The following is a 23,407-nucleotide window of genomic DNA, read 5'->3' as shown; positions in this document are numbered from 1 at the left end:
GGGAGATGGTCTTATACACAGCAAAACCAGTTTGCTGGGAGCCTATATGCTCAGAAAGTAAGATAAAGAGGAGCCTAGAAAAAAGCAATGAGGAGCCGAGGGGATCATGAAAACTTTATGGTACAGCATCCCTGTGCCTGGAATAAGTCATGAAAACCCTACATATGTTCAGTGGCATCTATCATCTACAAGCCACAAAAAATACATGTGTAAAGAAAAAATACACATGCTTACACCCTGAAGAAACAAAGTTCAGTTAGAGAGATAAGAGATACACAGTCTCAAGGCTACAATATACAAAGTGATACGAGTCTTTTCTTTCGGGTAGGAGAACCAGTGTGCTTTAGGGACAGCTCAGAAAGGAAGGGATCATTTCTCTTTGGAGGATTAAGGACGCTTTGAGGAGCCAGTGTCGAGCTGAGCCTTGGAGGGGATAAGATTCTCATAGTCTGCACAATAGCCTCGTCCCATCTCAAGCTCCAGCAAAGCTTTAAAAATGAAAGAAATTCTGATACATGTTACAACAGAGATGAACTTGGAAGACACGCTAAGTGAGACAAGTCAGACACAAAGACAAATACTGTGTGATTCCACTTGTATGAGGTTCATGAGGGCTCCAGACACTCAGGCAGCACAGTGCTGGCTGCAGGAGCTGCAGGGGTAATGGAGAGCTGGTGTTCACTGGGCACAGAGTTTCAGGGATGATACCCTTCTGGAGGCAGATGTGACGATGGCTGCACGGAAAACATGGATGTACTTAATGCTCCTGGACCAAACACTTAAGTGGTAAAAATGGTTAGAATAGATCTTAGGTTACATATATTTTACCACAATTAAAAAAAAAAAAAAAATAGTGCAAGGGACTAAGCCCACGGTGGAGTGTTTCTGGTCCCCAAATGCCCATCTTCTCTAGCTCGACCCGTGAACATGCCCGTCTTTCTCGGCCAGCTCAAATGGCAGCTCCTGCAAGATGCCTCTCTGATCCTCGGCAGAGCGGTCCTTCCCTGCCATGTGCTGTTCGCAGTGGGGCTATTCACAGATCCTATCGTCAGCACCACGCCCCTCGCAGACGCAGAGACCTTACCTACTCTCACTGGTATAATCCTGGGCTTTCCAATCTTTGGAGAACAGAGGCTCCTCTTTACAGCCACACTTATTTATTTTTGTATTTGAAGAAATGCATTTATTTCTTCATGTTCTATGCTCAACTAGATTTTTTAAAATAGCTGCGCAAAATTGACTACGCGACGCACTTACACCGTAAGGACCGCTGGGCTGTTGCGCAGGCCTCTCGCTTGGCCCATCCGCTCCTCAGCGTGTCGAGGCCACTCACTAAAGAGCTGCTACTTTCATCTGAGATGCTGAAAACTCTATAAAACAACTCTTAAGGTGTGGAACACAGTATATTATCCAGCCTATTGATAATAACCCTATTCAAACACAAACTACACAGCTATATAAAAATGGATGTCCCGCTGGGATTGCAGTAGGCAGTGTGGGTATGAGCGGACTAAAGCCTGACTGCTAATGGACCGCAGCTTTAGAATATCCCATCTATACATATGGGCCACTGTTAATTCTGTCTTATTTTAAATAATCAGTTAAGGAAATGGAAGGACAGGAGATATTTCATTAACTCCAACTATTCAGAGAAATGAGAAATATTTAAAATAATGTTTGGACTGATCTTGCATTTTAAGTAAAAGAATCACTTATATGGCTGTGTATGGAGAAGTCGTCCTTAGAGGCAGAGAATGGACAACCACCTCTACAATTCTACATCACAATGGCACTGTTTATCTCAGGGCGCAGACAACCCTTTGTCCACCAGGTGGCAGCACATCTCTATCTCACACAATGGCAAAAAGTCAAGAAATCCTCATATCCATATCAGAAATTACAGATATTTCTGCTATAATGATATGCAGTGCTGGAATGGCCTGTGTTCTGCAAAATCACACTGTAAATAGAACAAGGTTAACAGGTAAAACAAGGTTGAAGCAGACTACTCAAACTCTATGCAACTTGGTAACCAAGGAAGGCACTAACAATCTTAAAGATATATAAATGCAATAAAAATGCTTTAAAATTCTTTAAATTCCTAATAAATAATATATATTATTTATAATATATAAATAATAAATAATATATTTTATATATATATATATAATAATGAAGCAGAGGGGTAAGGGTAGGTTGCTACTTATAGCAAAATGCACAAAAACAGGGAGGACCTGGCAATAAGTATTTCCGAGTAACAGAACGTAACCACACCTGCCCAGAGAGGGACACAGGGGAAGGGGCCCGGTGCATATTGCTGAAATGGTCAGTGAACACGTACTATGCTGCTATTTACTTGGCAGCACTGAACATTCACGTGCTGGGGAAACTGAGGAAGAACACAGCTTCTGCCTCCTCCTGCCATGATTCTCCATCTGTGGACGCGCGGGAGCTAACTCACACCAGAAGTGGTCTACTCACCTGCAGTTAAATAGGCGTAATAGCACTGAGACCACCTGGACTCATTTTTTAGCCTCTCAAAGGAATCAAACGCATCCTTGAAATTCAGCTCTATCATGCTGCACCAACCTATGAAAGAAACATTTTTAGTGTACAGCCTCCAAATACTGTCGTGAGCTTCACGTTCCACCTCTAAACTACAAATCTCCGATCCTATGATCTTTCTGTGAGCGTTGTATGTACACTACCTAGAACCTTTTTTTAAATTATTTTTTTCTCTTAAATATTTTCAATGTGCCATTTTGAGTAAGACGAAGCACTTCTGATTTCACAACCGGTTACACAGTGCAGAAGAAAGTGATCTAGATTTCTATAAACACACTCCAATTTGTTGCCTACATTGTAAGATTAACCCAAGCGCAGCAGTACTGTCCAAGAGTAGGCACAGGCAGACAATGCAATACCCTCGTTCATTGCGGTTAATCAGCTCCAGACTCTACCGCGATAAATGAATTTCCGCGAAGTAGGATTCTTTATTTATTATACAGTCGTCCCTCGCCACTATACTATACTATACTGTGTTTGAAAAAACCATGATAGAGGGAAGCCGCAAAAATCGAAGCGTGAAGTGGTGAGGGACGGCTGTACAGAGTGACTACCTCAAAGTCTCAAAGCATTCACCTGCTCACTGATGATCACTATTAATTCTCAACCCGGGGTGAGAAGCAGAGAGCGAGCAGTCAGAAATGATCTGTCCACCTTCCCTCTGCAGGCTAGCAGGGGAGCTGAGAAAGGACCCCATCTTTTCCAGATCTAAACACCATTGGACTGGCATTCTGGTAAGGAATAGTGGCAAGGAACTTACCCCCACTGCTGTAACAGTACCTCCCACCCACTCAGCCCCTCTGCGTGGCCAAGGCCTGTGCCAGGCACTGATACGATTCTGTCTAATCCGACTACAGCCTTGCAAAGGTGGCTGATGGTGTGCTCCTTTTACCAAAGAGAAAACCTATGGCACGGGGGTCCTGTGACTTGCTCAGGGCCACACAGCTAACAAGAGGGAAGACCTGAGGATCGCAGGTCGGTCCTCCTTTCTGTCCATGTCACTGCCTCCATGAAAAGAAACCTCTGGTAGCAGGTACGCCAGGAAGCAGTTGTGCTGTCTGGGACCTGCCATGTGTACTATGGGGGGGAGAGGGATCAAAATTCAGTGTCAAATCTATGGGACCGAAAGTATGAGGTCGACATATCTTAGAGTAAAAAGTGAAATTAATTCTTTTCATCCCACAAGATTTGGATTAAATGCAAAGCAGAGGTGGGAGGTAGCACTGAACCTGAGTAAGAAGCCTAAATTCTGATGTTGCTACTTTTCTGCCTTCAGATGCAGAGGTCTTAGTGCTGGCTCAGGGTTTTCGAGGCTTCCTTCGGCCCCAACATCCTGTACTGCCACAGGCCTTTAAGCGGTGCGTGAAAAAGGCCACCAGAGCTGGGTCTTTTCATTCAAGTTCTTTGAAACACGTTCTGCCCACGTAACGGCTACCAGACTTGAGATTGTGTAAAACATAATTCCCACTGGATTATACCTCATCTCCCCTTCCTAAATATACAAGGCATTAAACACATAATATCACTTACTGGGCTCATGCTAATATTTTAGTTTGTACTTTTTTTTTTTTTGGTTAATTCTCACCTGAGTTTATTTTTTCCATTGATTTTTAGAGGGAAGGAGGAAGGGAGGCAGAGAGAAAGGGGGAGAAAGATAAAAAAGAGACATTGATGTGAGAGAGACACATCAATTGGTTGCCTCCCACACAATCCAGACCAGGGCTGAGCATCGAACCTGCAACCCAGGTATATACCCTTGACTGGAACTGAACCTGCTACCCTTTGGTCCACAGGCTGACACTCTAATCACTGAGCCAAACCAGCCAGGGCTTCACTTTTCTTTAAAAAGATTCAAAGGCCCGGATGGTGTAGCTCAGTGGTTGAGTGTTGACCCCTGCACAAGAGGTCGCTAGTTCAATTCCTGGTCAGGGCACATGCCCAGGTTGTGGGCCTGATCCCCAGTGGGGGGCATGCAGGAGGCAGCCAGTCGATGTTCTCTCTCCTCCCTTTCTCTCTCTCTTAAATTAATAAAGAAAAAATGTTTTTTAAAAAAGTCTTTCACAAAAAAAAATGACAGATTCAGGACAACTATGTCCGTGGAAGGCAAGTGGCGGGCATGGCAGGGCCCTGAGCCGACAGGCGCCAGCGGCCTCCCCAGTTCCCTCCACTCCCTCGTCCAGCTCTCTGCAGATCGCCTTCTGAATCCCAGGTTCCCCTCCAATTCCCATCACTACCTCCTCTTTTCTCTCCTCCTTTTCAGTGAGCTGTAGGGTGTGACCTCGTAGCAGGGGGCTGACGTTCCAGAACGCATGAACCCCTTACTAAAAACCTGTTGCAGCTGTGGCTTCCAGCCCCAAGTTGTATTAAAGCGTCTCGGCAAGTGCTGCATAAAGGGATGATGGGATTACTCGTGAAGCCAGACAGGAGGACTGTAGTGCAGTCAACAACACAAGCACAGCGAGTTTGGAGAAGGAAGAGGAAATCTCAAGGAAATAAATAGTCCTAGGATTGTCTATAAACTCATCTCCAGGAGGGGAGAAGTCAAAAGCAGCAGCTAACGTGTGGGGAGGGCCTTCTGCAGGTCGGGCTCCCTGCCTGACGCTCCTGCTCTTTCCTCTGAACCTCACACTGCGAGGAGCGCAGGCACCTTAACTCCAGGGCCTCAGCCAGGGTGCAGGCAGCGCGTCCGAGGTCCCTGAGCTGGCTGGTGGAGAGCTGGGCTGGAATCCTCGAGCCAGCCTCTCCTATGCTACGTGTTTCTTCCCAGGTCAACGCCGGTAGGCGGGAGGAGAAAACAGTTTTGAATTCTAATGCGCAGTTGAACAAGGTATTTACAAATGGTTTTGAGTCCATTCATTTAACACTGACTGACACTGAGAACACCTACTTCTCCTAAATCCAAAATATTATAAAGAATAAATTATAAGGAGGTAATGAGAATCGGTGAGATCGGCCTCATCGCTCCAGCTGTGATAACAGAGCCCTATTATTCCACAGAGACAGCAATCATTTTAGAAAGACGCGGCTGAACAGCACTAGTGACGACAGTGCAGGCTGCTGCGCGCCGAGCGCTGGACAGGTGCTCCGTATTTACCGATTTCGTACAGGCAGACGTGCTGGATTTCTCTCTGATCCACCGCGAGTTCCAGAGCAGTGTGGAAGGAAGTCAAGGCACTGTTGATTCGACACTGAGGGGAAAATGAAAATCAAGTTACTGGCTAACATCTGTCATCAACATTTAATGTCGTAATTCAAAGCATCTTTTTCCTTAACGGTTACTTAAAACCAACTGAGCAGCACAGAAGAGAGTGACTTAGAGTTTCTTGGGAAAACACCCCCCTTTGCCTCAGTTGTGAGATGAACCTCGCACAGAACCCCTCTGTTGGTGCTGGAGACCCCCCGGTGAGGACCCAGCTCACACCCATCTCCCGACCGACCGCCCTCCCCACAGCCTTGGGCAGCGCAGCCTGTCGTAGCGTCACGCTGGCCACCTGGCTCCTTGTCAGCACGTAAGCTGTGCGGGCACAGGGACTGCGTTTCATCTTCCTGGTGTCCCCACCCGGGACCCAGAGACTCGTCAGTGCCCGGCCCTGAGCGCTCCCTCCCTCACAGCCTACAATGCTGTCCTCCGACTGCTTCGGGTTGTCACATCTCCGCTCCCAACACCTAACAGGTTCTCTGAGGAGGCAGATCCCGCTGCTGACTTTTGCATTTATCGGGCTCTGTCTAGAACCCAACAGACTCGCCAATGTCTGTTCTGCTTGTTCCTGATTAAATGCATTGTGTTTCCTTTCACTACAAGTCTCTCTTAACATCTCTCCATCCAACGCCACAGCACCTGACCAGGGCACCAATAACACATCAGGATGAAAGGGTGAGAGTAAACCCTAAACATGGCAATGGCAGGTGTTACATGTCATGCGCCAACAATAATATAAATCCTAGGTGCCGAAGACCTGCCGCAGCCTGCTCGCAATGACACACGCCTAGGAGCAGGGCCAGCCTGCTCCCCCGCCTGCACTCGGCCCTCCGCCCGCCTCCCTCTGCCGCTCCTGGCCCCTCCCTTCCCAAGGCTCCCACTGCCCTCTTCTCCCGGGGCAGCCAGGCAGGGGCTCGGAGGGTCTTAGCGAGGGCTGCCAGCTTCCCTGGGAACCAGCCCCTACCACACTCCTCCTCCCCTTTAGCGAGGCACAGTCACTGTGGGAGGCCTTTTGGACACAATGCACCTCACAGATGAGTCAGCCAGCAGATCCGCAGGACAGTCTGTGACTCAGGGACATTGTAAGCCAAGTGACTCACTAACCGAGGCCATGGCTGGCTCAATAACGGCTCGTGCTCCATAGGAACACTTCACTCTGTTGTCAGGAAAATGCGGACAGTCGCGTTCAATCCCTTCGCACCATCCACAATGCTGACAGTACATACAACGTCACCATTCCACTAATTCCTGTGCCCACGTAGCCTAACACAGAGGGAGCCTCAAAGAAATATAAGAGAGGCCCACAACTCTGCAGTTAGACATGCACACTGGTTGTAAGCACAAGGCCAAACTACCAAAGAGGTGAAAAACCAATCTTTTATGAAGAACATGTGTGTGTAGAGAGAGACCTGGACATTCATTCATACCCCCAACTTTCCCTTTATGATCAACGGTTCTTTTCCTGCAGCATACATGTACTAAATTTAGTATATTTACACAGAAAACAGCGTGAGTGCTTCTCCATTTCGTGCATCTCCCCAGTTCACTAACTTAATGACAGTCAACTATCACATACAGGATATTTCTGGACGGCCATCACTACCAAGCTGTCCCCAGCTGGAGTTTAATGCATGACAGTGCAATGACACCATGCCCTTCAAAGGACAGATAACTACTCGGTGAACGATTATCTGCTGGGCAAATGCTATGTGCCTGGGGTGGTACAAGGGCTCTGCAGATGCAAAGGCTAGTCAAAACAAAACTCTGACTATAAATGAAGTAAAAAGAAACAAAGTAATATTTGTATCAACATCCTTTTCTCTTAATTCGTTCAAAAACTCTCTGAGATACACTAGTATTAGTTCCATTTTCAGATGAAGAAACTGAGGTTCAAAGAGGTTAAGTAGCTTGGCCAAGGTCAACAAGCTAGCCACTGATTAGCATTCCAACTCTTCTCTCATTTCCTCCAGAGTATGCTTTTTCTCAGGGAGTGTATGCAGGTATGGTTAAGCATCTTGAGACGAGGTGGGCCCTGAACTCCATCACAAGTGCCCTTATGAAAGGGAGGCAGAGAGAGCTGACACACACAGAAGAGGAGGCAGTGTGACTACAGAGGTACAGACTGGAGTAATGTGGCCACAAGCCCAGGAATGCAGGCAGCCACCAGGGTTGTAAGAGGAGTGATTCTCCCTAGAGCCTCCAGAGGGAGCACTGCCCAGCCAAATGCCTCGACTTCATCCCAGTGCAGCTGAATTTGGACTTCTGGCCTCCAGAACTATGAGAAAATAAATTCCTACTGTTATAAGCCACCAAATTTGTGGTAATTTGTTACATAGCTTTAGAAAACTAATACGGTATATTTCTTTAAAAATTAAGAGGTACCATGCTTTTTTGTCAGAACACTCTAACAGAAATAGCAAGTACTGAGACCGTTATTAGATCTTAATCACATTATCCCAAGAGCAAGCATAACTCCAAAATTAATTCTAGTTCTATTCTGATCACTCATTGAGGAATCACAATGAACAGTTATTGAAACAGTGGAAATATATTCCCCCTTATTTTTCACCAAATAATTTAAAATAAAACGATCTGTAGGAGTTTTTTAATCCACGACGCAGCAGAGAAAGGAGAATTATCCTCAATTTGATACTCATTTCCCAGTTTAGTTTTTTAAAGAAATACACATCCTGGCCTGTAGAGAATATAGAAAATGGGCTAGTATGATAAAGCCATGAAGTCAAGAATTAGACAGTAAGTACCACATAACAAACTTCTGTCTCAAGAACTGTGCGTTGACATGCTGTGTCACAAAAACCACCTCCCAAAAGCTTCAGCTTCCTCACTGGTAAAATGAGGAAACGTTGGCCAGTTTTATCTGCTTCCAGAGGAAACCACAGAGAGAAGTGCAAGTCTTTGCTGAATTAAATGGAGCATATCACTGTCAAATTAAAATCAGCACAACTGATAGCTCGTGCATTGTTGCTACAGAGATATAGCGTGTTCTTCCAGTTATTCAGGACTTCTTTCTTGACAGGTGTACTCCTGGGCACTTTATACTGTGGCAACTGTAAAAGGGACCTGCTCCAACACTTTACTCTCTAAGTGAGTGTTGCTGGTGTGCAGGAAAACTTTGGATTTCTGCTCAGTGACTTGGCATATTTCACATTATTATACTCTCATGAATTCTCACAATTGTTTGTTTTTGTCTTGGGTTTTCCAGGGAGATATTAAAAGCATTGGTAAATAATAACAGCTATTTCACATTTTAAAAATTATTTACAATAAACTTAAATAATTGGCAAGGACCCCCAGCTAAAATACTGAATGTTAGCAAGCACAGCATGCATCCTTGCTTTATGTAGTCCCTTCTTTAACAAGGATGTTCTCAAGTTGCATCATTAAATATAGTTTGCTACACATTTTTAGTAGATGCCATTTTTATCAAATAGAGTTCCTTTCTATTTCTAATTTGCTAGTAGTTTGTTTTTTTAAGAACATTTTATTAAGTGTCATTTGAACATCTGATAGAAATGTATGGTTTTATGCATTACTTCCTTAATGCGGGAATAGCAGAAATACATCCCCTATTAGATTATAATACAGAATTCAAAAATATAATATTAGATTTGATTTACTAATATTTATTTAGAATTTCCATATTTAGAATGAAGTTGGCCTATACTTCTTCCTTAGTGCCCTCCTGAGTTCTGGTATCAGGTAATGCTAGAACTTGCTGACTTGTAGAAAATATTCCTATATTTTCTATGCTCTAGAATTAGGTAAGTAACTAGTTCACTATAAAGCCATACCTTTCAATGGAATAATTAAAAATGTTTAAATTACAACAGTTTAATATTTTCTTTTAATAGGCACACAATGTAACAAAGAATATTAAATTTCAATTAATAGCACCAGATTCCAGTGCCAAACTTCATAACCAACACAACTGTGGATCTTCAGGAATCATTTGTTATTGATACCCTCGAGGGGATGTTGCTTGAAATTTCGGCAGACGAGCAGGAAGCGGAAAGGAGATGGACAAGGGGTGGCCAACGAACCCGGAGGAAAACCGGGAGCAAACAAGATCCCTGAGGCCAGAGAGCGCGAGAGAACGGGGAAAAAGCAACAGTGAACTGAAATCCACAGGGAAGGAAATTAATCTCCGTAGAAATATGGTTGATGAGTGTGGTGTATATAAAAAGAGATTACCGAGCAAGTGCAAAGGATATAAAAGAGGCCTCTGAAATTCCTAATAAAATTCCATAAAAGAAAGTACTACCCAATGTGAAAAACATGAGACATGAAAGAGACTTTGCAAATAAAAAGATGGTGACCTTTCTTAGGCAATACGGCAGGGATTTCAGCAAGTCCCTAAGAACTGCATCACACTGAATCGTGTTACTGCTAATTACACATAGCAATTGCAGATCAGTCAATTATACACAGATTTCTGTACCACAGGGATGTTCTGTGAATCTCCACGTGTCCTTTCATGGTCTGTACCAATTTCTGACATAAGACCTCCCCTAGAGCCTATTATGAATGACCAGAAGATAGAGATCACCCACTGGCAATTATAGTCGATACTCCACTATCTAGCAAAAGGTAAACAGCAGTTATTTCTGGAATGCAAGAGTTTTATCTGCTCTTTGATATGCTTTGAATTTCACCAATTTCACCGTGTTCCCAAATGAATAGGCATTATTTAGACATAACAAGGTAGCTGAAAATATGTTCTGAAGCTGAGCCTTTAAAGACACTGACTTAAGAAGCCTGTTCTGGGCTCATCATCATCATCAAACCTAATGTGTGGCACTCTTATCACGTGACGGGTAAGACGACAAAAATCTTGGTGGTACCTTCGAACAATCCGTGTGCTTTGACGAAAGCTATGCATCTGTCAGAGGTGGAGACACTGAAATGAACCCGTTTGTTCTGACTCCAGAGCCGACATTCTCACACCTCCGTGCGCCACTGCATCCTCATCCTAGACACCTCGCCTCCTCTGCCCCCCCCACGACGACCCACTCACGGGGCACTTTCACTGCCTTGTCATGCGTTCACAGTGCTATCTTCACAATGCAATGCTAAGTTTCTTTGGGGGTAGGGCCTTCTTCTATTTCTCTTGGCATCCCTAGAAGGTCTTTTGCATCATAGGCAACAACTCTGATTAAGTACAAATAATGGAATACAGTAGCTGTGTTTTCAGCACCTCCGTGTGAATGGACAGTAATCCCCTTGAAAAATGACGTATCCAAACGCATCACTAATGGTAGAGGAACTAAATAATGCATGGGGTACAAGAGGTTCTTGGTCTCTCAACAGTATGCACATTATTTTGACAAAATTTGTGATGAAAAGTGCTTCATACTGCATTTACAACACAGATACAATTCTGTCTAAATAAGAAAAGCCCTGACCCAGCACCATGTGCTTTATCAAACCCACATCACATTACTTAAGGCTGACATGGAAGTTACTGGCCTGTTTTCTTTTCCCAGACAGGACACAGGTTCAGAAAGTTCAGACAGCCAGTTAAGTAGAAAAGCCCATTTTGAGCTGAGCTCATGCTTTTTTAGCTATACTATGGTGCCTCTGAAAATTACTGAAGAGGCCCTGGCCAGTTAGGTGCGGCAGTTAGAGTGTTGGCCTGCGGACCAAAGGGTGGAGGGTTCGATTCCAGTCAAGGGCACTTACCTTGGTTGCTGTTTGGTTCCCGGACCTGGTTGGGCTTGTGCGGGAGACAACAAATTGATGTGTTTGTCTCTCTCTCACATTGATGTTTCTCTCTCTCTCTCCTTCCCTCCCTCCCTCCCTCCCATCTATCTGAAGATAAATAGAAAATTATCCTTGGGTGAGGATTTTAAAAATAAATAAATAAAATTACATAAGAGCAATGTATATGAAAAACAGTAAATTTAAAATAAGTGTGCTAATGTTAAAGATGCTATCAAAGAATTAAACACAACAGTGAAGAAGATAATATAAATAATTAACTTAGAGAAACAAAGATCACAGAAATACAGAATACGCGAATGTGCAAGTCACAGTACTCAAAAGACAGCAATTCAAGGTGAGCAGACAAACCTAGAAAACAGATGGAGAAGACAGAGTTGCACTGAGACTTGTGTGAGAGAAACAAACAGAAACCATAGTCAGAAAAGTGACTTTGAAAAGTTTTCCTACAGTTGAATGGCATTCTGTGTAAAGGATGTCAAATGGGCAAGCTTCGACGTGGGTTTTTTTTCCAAAGAAGAATTCAAGACAAGTTGTAAAAAGCAGAAATAATCCCAGGTAGTTAGTTCTGAAGATTAAAAACCCATAAACATTTTTATACCACTGCAGGTTTGGTTCCAAACCATTGTGATAAAATGAGTATCACAAGCAAATGAGTCACATGAATTTTTTGGTTTTCCAGTGCATATAAGAGTTATGTTTATACTATACTGCAGCCTACTAAGTGTGCAATAGCATTATTTGTAAAAACAAACAAAAAAAAACTAACGTATGCCTAATTAAAATGCCTCAGTGCTAAAAACTGCTAACCACGATCAGAGATGTTACAACAGTAACAGCAAAGATCACTCCCTCAGACATCACAAATGTGTAACAAACATTGTAACAAATGTAATAATGAAAACGTGTTTGAAATATTGCAAGGATTAGCAAAATATGACACAGAGACACGAAGAGAGCAAAGGCTGCGGGAAAACGGTGCCGACAGACTTGCTAACCCACCGTGGCCACAACCTGATCCGTAAAAGCGCACTGTCCGCAGAGCACAGTAAAGTGAGGAGCAGTAACCATGACATGCCTGTACCAGACATTTCAGTCGCTTGTAGTATAGTCACAGAACCATAAACTTTGAAAGCTGGAAAAAAATCTTAAAAATTGTAGCCTAGTGTTTCTCAACATGTGTTATACTGAATCCTCTAGTCTTATGGGATGCCGCATGGAAAGAATTTTCCTGGTCAAATAGACTGGGTCAACCTGGCACACATGCATAGTCTATGTTGCAGAACCAAGTCTCTGAGAGGCCCCAGGGTATTCGACTGACCTGGGATGAAACCTCTTCTCTTGGACCGTGGACAAACCAGCCACCTAGCAGTGCTCCGGGGCAGGTGCTTCAGGAAACCCCGATCTGTTCCAACCCGTTTTCCAGGGGACAGACAGATCCCGGAAGGCCGCCTGCCTGACTGCGGTCTCACCGCTCTTCCACTGGCCGACGTGTGCGCACCACTGGGAGGCAGAGTATTCTCTGTCTGTGGCAGGGCTGAACCAGACCTGCAGACTCCGAGTCCAGTGCTCTGTCTACACTGCTGCACACCCAAGCCCAAAGCCCTGAAGCGATATGCCCACAAAGTCCCAGAGCGAACGCGTCCGCCTCGGGAAACCACAGAGAGGTGAGGATGCTACACTAGACACAGATTTAAGAAACCAGTGTGCTCAAACACTATGAGTCCAAAATCATCAAATCAGAAAAGTTCAGTATGGCACTATGAGAAAATATAAAATTTCATAGAAGAGTTCTGGACCCGGGGTGGGTAAAAGCGAGAAATGCTATTTCCTAAAACTAGGCTCTGGGTCACCCATGTAGGGGAGTCCAGGAACAAAGAAGAATTGGAACCCTACTGCAGGGATACGTTTAAAACAGAAGAAAAATAAGTTAAACACTAATATCAGCTTTTCAAACTGATATTAAGGAAAAATTTACCCAAAACAGGTAAGCAGAAAGGGAAACAAACAAGAAGAATAAACACAACTCTGAAGGCCAGAGGACAACAACACACAGGCATCCTACACAGTGAAGATGAGCGACTCCTCCGGGAGACACTCAGCTGTCCCAGCACCACTGGCTGAACAGACTCTTCTCTGCCCATTGAATCTGTAGCTCAATTAAGTAATCTTAACAACGGTGAGTCTTCCCGTACATGAACATGAGATGTCTTATTAGTAATATTTAAGAACTATCTTTAAATTGCTTTAATTTTCATCATTATGGAAATAAAAACAAATCAAAGAGTTATGCATACAACAGAACACCGCTGATACCATGCACGAAATCACGAATGGTTACACTCTGGTCCACTATTCCTTGAGTAGAATATCTCATCATGAGAGCTACAGAGCGCTTTATACCCTTTAAAAAAAAAAAAAACCTTTTGCCCTCGCCAGTTTGGGTCAGCAGTTAGAATGACAGCCCGTGGACCAAAGACTTGGGTTTGATTCCCATCAAGGACACTTAACTTTGGTTGTGATTTGACCCCTGGCCCTGGTTGGGGTCGTGTGGGAGGCAACCAATCGATGTGTCTCTCACATCAATGTTTCTCTCTCTCCCCCCCCCCCCCCGTCCCACCCTCCTTCTCCATTCTATCCGAAAATCAGTGGAAAAACAGCCTTGGGTGAAGATTAAAAATAAATATGTTTTTATTGATTTTTTTAGAGAGAGAGAAGAATGGAGAGAGGGATAGAAATATTGATTGGCCGCCTCCTGCATGGCCCCCACTGGGGATCAAACCTGCAACCCAGGCCTGTGCCCTGACTGGGAATTGAACTGGGACCTCTCAGTCCATGGGACAACGCTCAATCCACTGAGCTACACCAGCCGGGCTATACTCTTTGACTTTACTAATGACACCACTGAAGCTATGACCCGAGGAAATAAGTCAATGAAAAATATGCTAAGATATTTATTTGCAGTACTGTCTATCACAGTAAAATATTGCAAAGTAATAGGGAAAAAAACAATAGTCCAAGATCCCAACAGGAAAATATCACATTATTAACACAATGGAAATCTAATTAGTCTGCATGCCGGTTATTTATAAAAGTTATGTTAAAACATGAAAATATTAGATTTATAAACAAAACTGAATATAGTCTCATGTGTATATTAAAGATCACAAAATAATTTAAAGTAAAACAGCATTTAATTATCACTGGCTTATCTTTATGAAGTTGCTTAATGTCTTAAAATAAACTATTATGTATGTGTTTTAAAATGAGAAGATCTCGTCACCTGCAGCACGCAGAGGGACATGTTGTGACAACCCACTTACTTACTTGTGATTCAGCAATAATGCTGCTGAGCAGCAGAATCCGTTTAGCACGGCTGCTGTCAAGGACGCCTGACGATAGGTTATGCACCGAACCCCACCCCTAGGACTAGGGCTGGGATAGGCAAGGGGAGCTCATCCTCTTAGGGGTATTTAGTGAGCTGAGGAATAAGAATCAACATTAACCTTCTACCGGCTTTTCAACCCAACGGCCTGTATGGTAAGAGTTTAAGTCTAGCCCTAGGAAATGTATTTAACTTATTAGCAATTTCACTATCTTCTTATTTCAGTGAGCAGGGTCGTTAAACCACACAATGTGAATTTATCTCGCTGGGAAGTAAAGACAGCTATGCTCCTTCTCTCCTGCACCAGAATAAATCTATCTCTTATTCTGTGTAGTTCTGAGAATAAACAGCAACCCGAGTTTTTGGTGCCCGAGGTAATAAAGAGAACCGCATAGGATGGAGGGAGAGAACAAACACCTCAATTAACAGAATGTCGGGGAATTATTTCTCTTCCTGCATTGCCTTTTCCCTGCTCCTATAAATAACAACATTACATCACGCTGGCAAGGCACGCTGTTCCAACGCAGGAGGCAGGCCTGCTCCCCACCAGACGCAAGCAAACATGCTGCCGAGCAGCTCTGAGAAGGGTCACGGCGCCCCAGAGCCAAGGGGCACAGGCCCTGCCTCCTCTGTTTGGCATCTCTGCCCTGGGGCCCCCGGTGCTCCAAGACTCCGGAGCCTTCCGTCCCTTTTCTCTACCTGATAAATTCATCACCAGAGGGGCCCACCTCCCCTTTTCTGTTCCTGCCACAACTGGGAGCTCATGGACTATACAGCAACACCGACCTCCCACTTACTCTGGAGGGCACCAAGGAAAACGTAACTTTATCATTAGAAAAGTCTAGAAAGAGAGCACTCCAGTCAGTGTTTGGAAGGGGCCTCAGACAGCTGAAGGCAGGAAAGGTGCAAAGGGTTCCAGAGACAGGACAACACCCGCCAGGGTAGAAGCACACAGGCCTTTCACACAGAACTCCACAGGCAACAGAAAACGGGGAGAAAACCCCGAGCCTCTGGGGAGGGGAAGGGACACGCACGCGGTGGAGTCCAGGTCAGCCGGCAGAACCCTGCAGATGCTGCTCTGAGAAGAGAAGCCACATCCTATCGTCCACGTCGTGGGCAGGAAGGTGGGGTACACAGCAGAGGAGCACCCGTAGCAGGAAGGCTGGGCTGTGTTTCTCAGAAAGGACAGAGGTCAGATGGCGTGATAAGGTGCACAGCCGGATGAAAGGTGACGATCCCTGCAGCGTCTTCCGGTGGCCTCGAGGCCCGGCTGGCTTCCACTTGCCCTCCCGAAGGAGCATGCAGCTGCTGTGATCGTCGAGAGGCGGGGTCTACTGCCTCCCGGGGACTCCCGTCTTCTCACCTCCCAGCGAGGAGCAGACTTCACTTAAATCCCATTGCTTTCTACTTCATTTAAAGGTATTTCATTCCTTTCTTTCGCCAGCACTTCGGAATTTAAATATCTCATTTGGGACCCTCCTTAGGAGGCCATCCTCTTATTTCCTTTGTTAAGCCTGCTGTGTGTCTTCCTTAGAAGTGCTTTAGAAAAAGGCTCAGGTGCCACAGGAGAAAAGGGCCCTTGACACCAACTTCCTTTCTTAACAAAGAAATGATGTCACTCACATTGATCAGAGGATTTCCTGCCAAAAGACTTATCTATTCATTTAACACATGTAAACTGAGGACCAGTCTTGTGCTAGGTCCTGAACTTCACTCCCAAAAATCAAACCCAAGGTTTAAAATGTCAGCATATTCAAAAAGTATGAGTCCTGCTCTGGCTGGTTTGGCTCAGCGGTTAAAGTGTCTGCCCAAGGACTAAAGGGTCACAGGTTCATCCCTGGCCCCACTAGGGGGAATGTGGGAGGCAACCAATTGATGTGTCTCTCTCACATGGATGTTCCTCTCTCTCCCCAGCCCCTTTCCGCCCTCCCACTCTATCTAAAAGTCAATGGAAAAATATCCTTGGGTGAGGATTAACAAACAAAAAAGTATGGGTCCAAGCTCAGAAGATAGTTTCAAAATAAGAAGCCTCAAATGCTTACATAATAACAACTTCATTAGAATATGTTTATCGAATTTCATTCATGTAAATATTTAAGCATTTATGATAGAGACAGATGAAAAATGTTAAAAATTAGTTTCATTACTAAATAGCTGTACTACATAAAGTGTTTATATGAAACTATGTATACACTTAAAACTAAACACACATGCCTATATATTACATACTAGGTGTTATAACTGAAGGAGAGGGAAGTTGCTGTACTAGCTATACTATTTAGAGAAAAAAGAGGACTAGAGAGAAATAAAAATACTTTATTAAATGCAGATTTGTTCCTAATACTTTTTAAATAATCAAGAAAAATAATAATTTATACATTAATGGACTTATCATTACCATAGGCTTAACTGAATGAAAATTAATAAAGCATACAAAATTTTAAAACTGTCAATTAACATTTTATTTTATTTCATTTTTTTTTTTTATCCTCACCCGAGGACATTTTTTGTTCAGGTACAGTGGGAGGAAGAGAGAGGAAGAGAGAGAGAAAGAGAGAGAGAAAGAGAGAGAGAGAGAGAGAGAGAAACATCGATGTGAAAGGGACACATCGAGTGGCTGCCACCCACACGACCAACCAGGGCCGGGGACAAACTGCAACCAAGGTACATGCCCTTAGCGGGAACCGAACCCGGGTCTCTAGGGACTGCAGGCTGATGCTCTAACTGCTGAGCCAAACTGGCCAGGGCCATTTTATTTTTTTAAATATTTTTTCTTTATTGATTTTAGAGAGAGAGGAAGGGAGAGGGAGACAGAGATAGAAACATTGACAAGAGAGAACATCGATTGGCCGCCTCCTGCATGCCCCCCACTGGGGATCGGGCCCACAACCTGGGCATATGTACTGCCTGGAAATTGAACCAGCGATCTCTTGGTGTGTGGGATGACACTCAACCCCTGAGCCACACCGGCTGGGCATATCAATTCACATTTCAAAATTGAGATTACTATATAACCCATGGGTCAACTTCCTAATAGCTGTTTGCATTGTGGAAATTCAAGGAAAAGTCAATATATTAACTGTGTAATACTTACAGCCCCTACAGCTACCTGCACGCCCTCTTCTCTAATCACAGGCCTGGCTTTACTGACAGCTGTCAACACCAAAACAAGTTATTTCTCCTGAGAAGAGAAAAAGGAGAAAGCCTGATAACCCCACTTCCCAGGCTTAAGCACTCGGTGAGAATAATCACCACTGCTTCGCGTTGATCACACGCCGAGTACTGTGGAGCCAACAAGGGGGAGTCAACAAAGACAGACAGTAAGGGCAACCAGGAGGATGGAGACTGGAGATGGGAGCATGCAGACACGAAGTGGAGGGCAGCCAAGGCAGGCAAGAAAGAAAATTCTGCAGCTTGGCCAAGACTCACGTCCTGCTGCTGCCCCAAAGCGCAGAGGTTCTCACCACCCTGAGGTGCAGATGGACCCCATGCACCACCAGAGCTGAAGGACGCACTGCCACGTCATAACAACAGAAAATCATGAAGCCACCATGAAGCTACCACGGTGAGGGCTATGTGGGTGGCAGATGGGAGTGGGTATGCTGAAGACCATCTTCCCATACAAACGCCAAACTGAGTATCTGTAAAAGTTGTGGATGATATTGGAAGAGAAAGTGCACATAATTAGACAATAACAAGTACAGGCATGTAAACCAGCCAGCACATACTGAGCTGGTCACCCTCTATGACTGCCAGCTTACACAAAAGCAGCTCAAATAAGTGTGCAGATTCAGAATCACTGAAGACACTAAGTCAGTGTCATATGATGCATCTGCTCAAATTACAGCCCTCAGGCCACGTTCTGATTGCTGGTGGGAAGATCTCAAGGGGCCCAGCTCTAACCTAAATGCTCACTGAGAAGAAAGATTCTTTGCAAGCAAATTCATCCACTGAGCCGTGTGTTTTCATAAACTGAGTTGGGACCTTGAAGGCCTTACTAAGCCTTTGACGAGAGCCACTCACAGACTCTGTGGGCTGAGTTCCTCATCTCCAGATGAAGGACATCACCATCTGAAAGCTCACTACAGGGTTACTTGGAAAGGTTAATGAAATACCAGTGCCTGGGCACCCTGGGGGGAATAGCAATACTATTTTGAGTTAGGCCTTAAATCCTTTCATCCCCTGGGCCTTTGGGAAGTGCCAACTGGAAACACTGACCCTCACATTTCACTTGACCCTCAGGCTACAGCTTAATGAACAAGCAGTTAATAGATCTTCTAGTCTTTTTTCTTAAAACCAAATACCAGTTGCATGAGCAAGCTGCTCACAGTGAAAACAACTGTTCACATCTACTGCCACCCTCAGATCACAATCATTTCCCCCAAGAGAGACTGAACACCTGCTAAGAGTTGTAACGGGGACTGTGTACACCTCCCCAGACCATATTTATAAGAATCTTTTGATGGCACTGCGGCTTCTGCATTGCTAGACTCATCCGCTCAGTCCCTAGCAGGAATTAGTTGTGGCATAAACTAACACCGTGCCAAGTTAAGTTTTTTGGGGGAAATGGTTATTAGTTTACCTAAAAGTTTTTGTTTTAAATAAAAAATTAAAATGACAAGCATAACAAAATATAAATCCTGACTTTTACATTTCTATTTAACAGCTTCAAACTCCCATTTAGAGCATTTATCCATCGGTGGTATCAAGAGAGAGTTTTAGCCCTGGCCAGTTTGGCTCAGCGGTTAGAGCGTCGGCCTGTGGTCCGGAGAGACCCGGGTTCAGTTCCCGCTAAGGGCACGTACTTCGGTTGCAGTTTGTCCCCGGCCCTGGTTGGTCGTGTGGGTGGCAGCCACTAGATGTGTCCCTTCACGTCGATGTTTCTCTCTCTCTCTCCCTTCCTTTCTCTCCCTCCCACTCTATCTGTACAAAAAATGGAAAAATATCCTCGGGTGAGGATAAAAAAAAAAAAAGAGAGAGAGTTTTAACAAACGCCTGATGCTATGGTGCCTCGCTACGCTGCACGGCTGTGAACAGCAGGCTCACTCTCATCCGTCAGCAGCGCTGCTGAACGCTGAACCCAGGGTGATGTTCTGTTAGTCAGGATGCATAATGCTTACCCGTTAAGAAATTTACATCTAGGAAAGTGCTTACCCTGCACCCCACTTTCATTTCAGAAATGATCACTGAAGTGAGAAGGCTCAGTCCATTTCACATTTCCTTTTACAGTGTTACTTCCTCCTGCACAAACCCAGGGGAGCAGAGAAACTTTTATAACCTGAACATAACTCCATGTAAGACCTTAACCTTGAGCTTGAAAGAAAAGAACACTAACATATAGACCGGACTGCACAAAAGATGGATCGGAACTATGTTTTTACGGTAGTGTAATCACACAGAAACTTCATTTCTTTAATATGACCTTTTCTCCTTCTTTTTGATTCCAACTGGCCTCAGCCAGCACCTGGGCCCACCTGCTTCCTCCTCCCTTGCACAACCACTCACTCAATCATTAAGTCTTCAGGACAATGAGGTTCTGATCAGCATCAAATAATCTTATTTTCTATTTTCTAATTGAATTTATTGGGGTGACATTGGCTAATAAAATTATACAGGTTTCAGGTACATAATTCTATAATACATCATTTGTATATTGTATTGTGTTTATCAGTCCAAGTCAAGTCTCCTTCCATCATCATTTATCCCCCCTTTACCCTCTACTGTCTCCCCCTTTAACCCCTTTTCCCTCTGGCAATCACCATACTGTTGTCTGTGAGTTGTTGTTTTTGCTTAATCCCTTCACCTTTTTCACCCAGCCCCCCAGCCCCCTCCCCTCTGACAGCTGTCAGTCTGTTCTTGTATCTGTTTGATGCTGGACAAAATAGAAACAAACTCATAATCTTAGGAACAAAGCCTTGGGTCTATTGACCACAAAGACAGAGTTATTTCTAGTTAACCACAGATAACATCTAGGCCTCGGTTGTGTTTCAGCTCCAAGCTCAGAAAGTAGCAAAACCAAATGAAGTGACCCCATGGCTGACATCAGGACCAAATGCATTGATCAACTACCCCCTACCCTAGCCCTGACCTATCAGTAGAGACCATGACCCTGACCATAACCCTAACTCCCTTGGTCACATTGATCAGTGATTTTTTTCCCCTATATAACCCACCCCCTGGAAGCCACTGGGGAGCCAGGTCTTTGAGCATTAGTTCACCCTGCGACTCCAGCATTGGGCCACTCCCTAAAAAATAAGTCGTTACTTTCTTTGCTGCAAGCTTCTGTTTGCATCTTATTGAGCTTTGGTACGTGCAGGCAAACAGACCCTGTCAGTCTGGTAACAACAGCAAGAAAACAAAGGGAAAAATATAACTGAAGGCTCATGAGTCTAAATGCGAAGAAAACCAGTTTCCAGATAACGCGAAGAAAAAGAACTTGGACATGGGTTTAAATAATTCAATCCTAGTGAGCTTTCTGTGCTGTGTTTCAGTGATACATTATCAGTATAATCCCTAAAATACAACTTCCACGTATGAAAGAGAGGAGCTGTCGACTTGGGGTACTTCACGGAGAAAATAAATGCCGGGGAAATAATATACGCTCCATTGCCAACACACAGACACAATTAGTGAACAAAATATCCTGTGCTCATGAAAACATTCCCAGGCCAGCCCCTTCCAGAGCACCACCCCTGGGGCTGGCTGGCTGACTTCTGCAGTGCCTGGATGAGCCTCACACTGGTTCACCACTCACTGTGGGAGGAGTATGGGGTCACCCAGCACACAGCCACCTTCTTCACATGTATGATTTCTCATGGAAGTTTTCCTTTTGTTCAAATCTCCTTTCCTCAAGCCAGCAGACAAATAAAAAGAAGTGCAAGGGACAAGTAGAACACCCCCCGCCCCCCGGCCAAGGTCAGGGCGTATTAAATGCTGATGACACCTGCATGTCTATGCCATAGCGCTGTTCTGAGGACTGAAAGGGAGGGGCGGCAGGTATGACACTCGGGGCACGCACCTAGCCAAATGAAGCACACAAACAATACAAGCTACTGTGATTTCAAAGCTGATGACATCCTGGGCATTTAAGGCAATAACTTCTGTATAAATCAATTGCTAGCCAAAATGAAAATTTGGAAGTAAATTATCAGTAATTCCAAGAAAGGAAAAAAAAAATATATTTTGTGTTCTTCAACTAAGACACTTAACGACTATTTTTCTGCCTGCGGTTTAGAGCACTCGGATCTCGTCTCGTTACCGACCAGACTCTTGCCCCTGCCTCACCCACATCTCTGAGCAGAAGGCAACAGGCGGACATCCTAGGTTCCCGGAGTCTTCCGTAGCGATGATACAATGAACGACGCAGGGACAAGCTGTTCCCCGGCCCTCTGACATTCAGGCTCATTATGATACTAGTTCCCAGATAATTACAGATAAGACCAACAGAAAGCTTTATTTTAATAAAGTGGGGGAAGGCACAGTACCTCTAATCGTTGTATGCGTCCCTTGAAAAACATAAAGAGGGAGGAGTTCGGATAAGCAGCTTCTTTTCTGAGAAGAATCTCCTTCGCTTCATCCAGGCCTGCTTTGTTATCACTGCCATCCAGGGCAAAAAACGGGCGGACAACAGTGTGATACCAGAGCAGAGCTAATCTAAAGGAAGAGGAGACAGACGGTGAGCAAAAGACGTTCCTTGTAGTGCTTCTACTTCTAAAAATCAATGTGTTCTAGCCCCCTGTACTCCTTCCTAAAGCTTACTACGCAACTGGAATATCTTGCCCCATTTTAATTTTATCAATATTTGGAAAACTGCAACTTTAGCACAACATATAAATCAACATACTCTCTTTCATCGGGGGAGAGGAGAATGACAGATGCATTTAGCTCTTCTGAAGTCTTCCACATGAACCTCTACTCCTTACTCATCAATGCACAAACTAGAAACAGTAACGGGTTACCATGAATTTAGAGGCCTTTTCCTTCTAAGGAAAGCATTACTTGTTGCAAAAGGAAAATGTTGTTGTGTTCACAAAAGTTAGTATGTACAGAATCTGAATTTAAATACAAGAACCACAGGCAAAAAACATACGTAATTGGGTTAAAATAGAAATGAGAGGACCAGACAAAAGGCCCTTTGAGGATGCTCAATTTAAAAAAACAAATAATTACTTATGTAGTTTTTATGTAAATGTGTGCTTCTAGCATACTCATAAATTTGGTTCTCTTTTGGAGATCAGGCTAATTTACATTATTAATTCAATCCATTCCTTTCTCAGAAAATAATATTAAGATATAAACATAAATTATCACAAGTTACAAATCCGTTAAGTCAAATTAATAAAGGACCAGTTTGTATATGGTTTGGGGAGGCACAAACATTTCTGAAATGAAAAATTAATGATCTCTTTAATAGCTACCACTGATGAAGGGTTAACATACAAATTCCTTAATACTGACATGATTAGAAATCAAGTTCACCAAGGTTCTCTGTGCTATCAACATTCTGGGGGAAAAATTTT

The 23,407-nt window shown here is 44.1% G+C and overlaps 1 protein-coding gene across 1 annotated transcript in view; it reads right to left on the bottom strand.

Moving 5' to 3' along the window:
- Positions 1-23,407, bottom strand: part of TTC39C (tetratricopeptide repeat domain 39C) — a 105,200-nt gene that overhangs the window by 9,123 nt on the left and 72,670 nt on the right. The window contains exons 6-8 of the mRNA XM_036245668.1: positions 22,373-22,541; positions 5,660-5,753; positions 2,482-2,589 (exon numbers count right to left, since the gene is read on the bottom strand). Coding sequence (XP_036101561.1) covers positions 2,482-2,589; positions 5,660-5,753; positions 22,373-22,541 — 371 coding nt within the window. The remainder of the gene's footprint in view (positions 1-2,481; positions 2,590-5,659; positions 5,754-22,372; positions 22,542-23,407) is intronic.

This window comes from Molossus molossus, unplaced genomic scaffold (genome assembly GCF_014108415.1).
Source record: "Molossus molossus isolate mMolMol1 unplaced genomic scaffold, mMolMol1.p scaffold_m16_p_6, whole genome shotgun sequence".
Lineage (NCBI taxonomy): Eukaryota > Metazoa > Chordata > Mammalia > Chiroptera > Molossidae > Molossus > Molossus molossus.
This window is presented reverse-complemented; position numbering and strand designations above follow the sequence as displayed.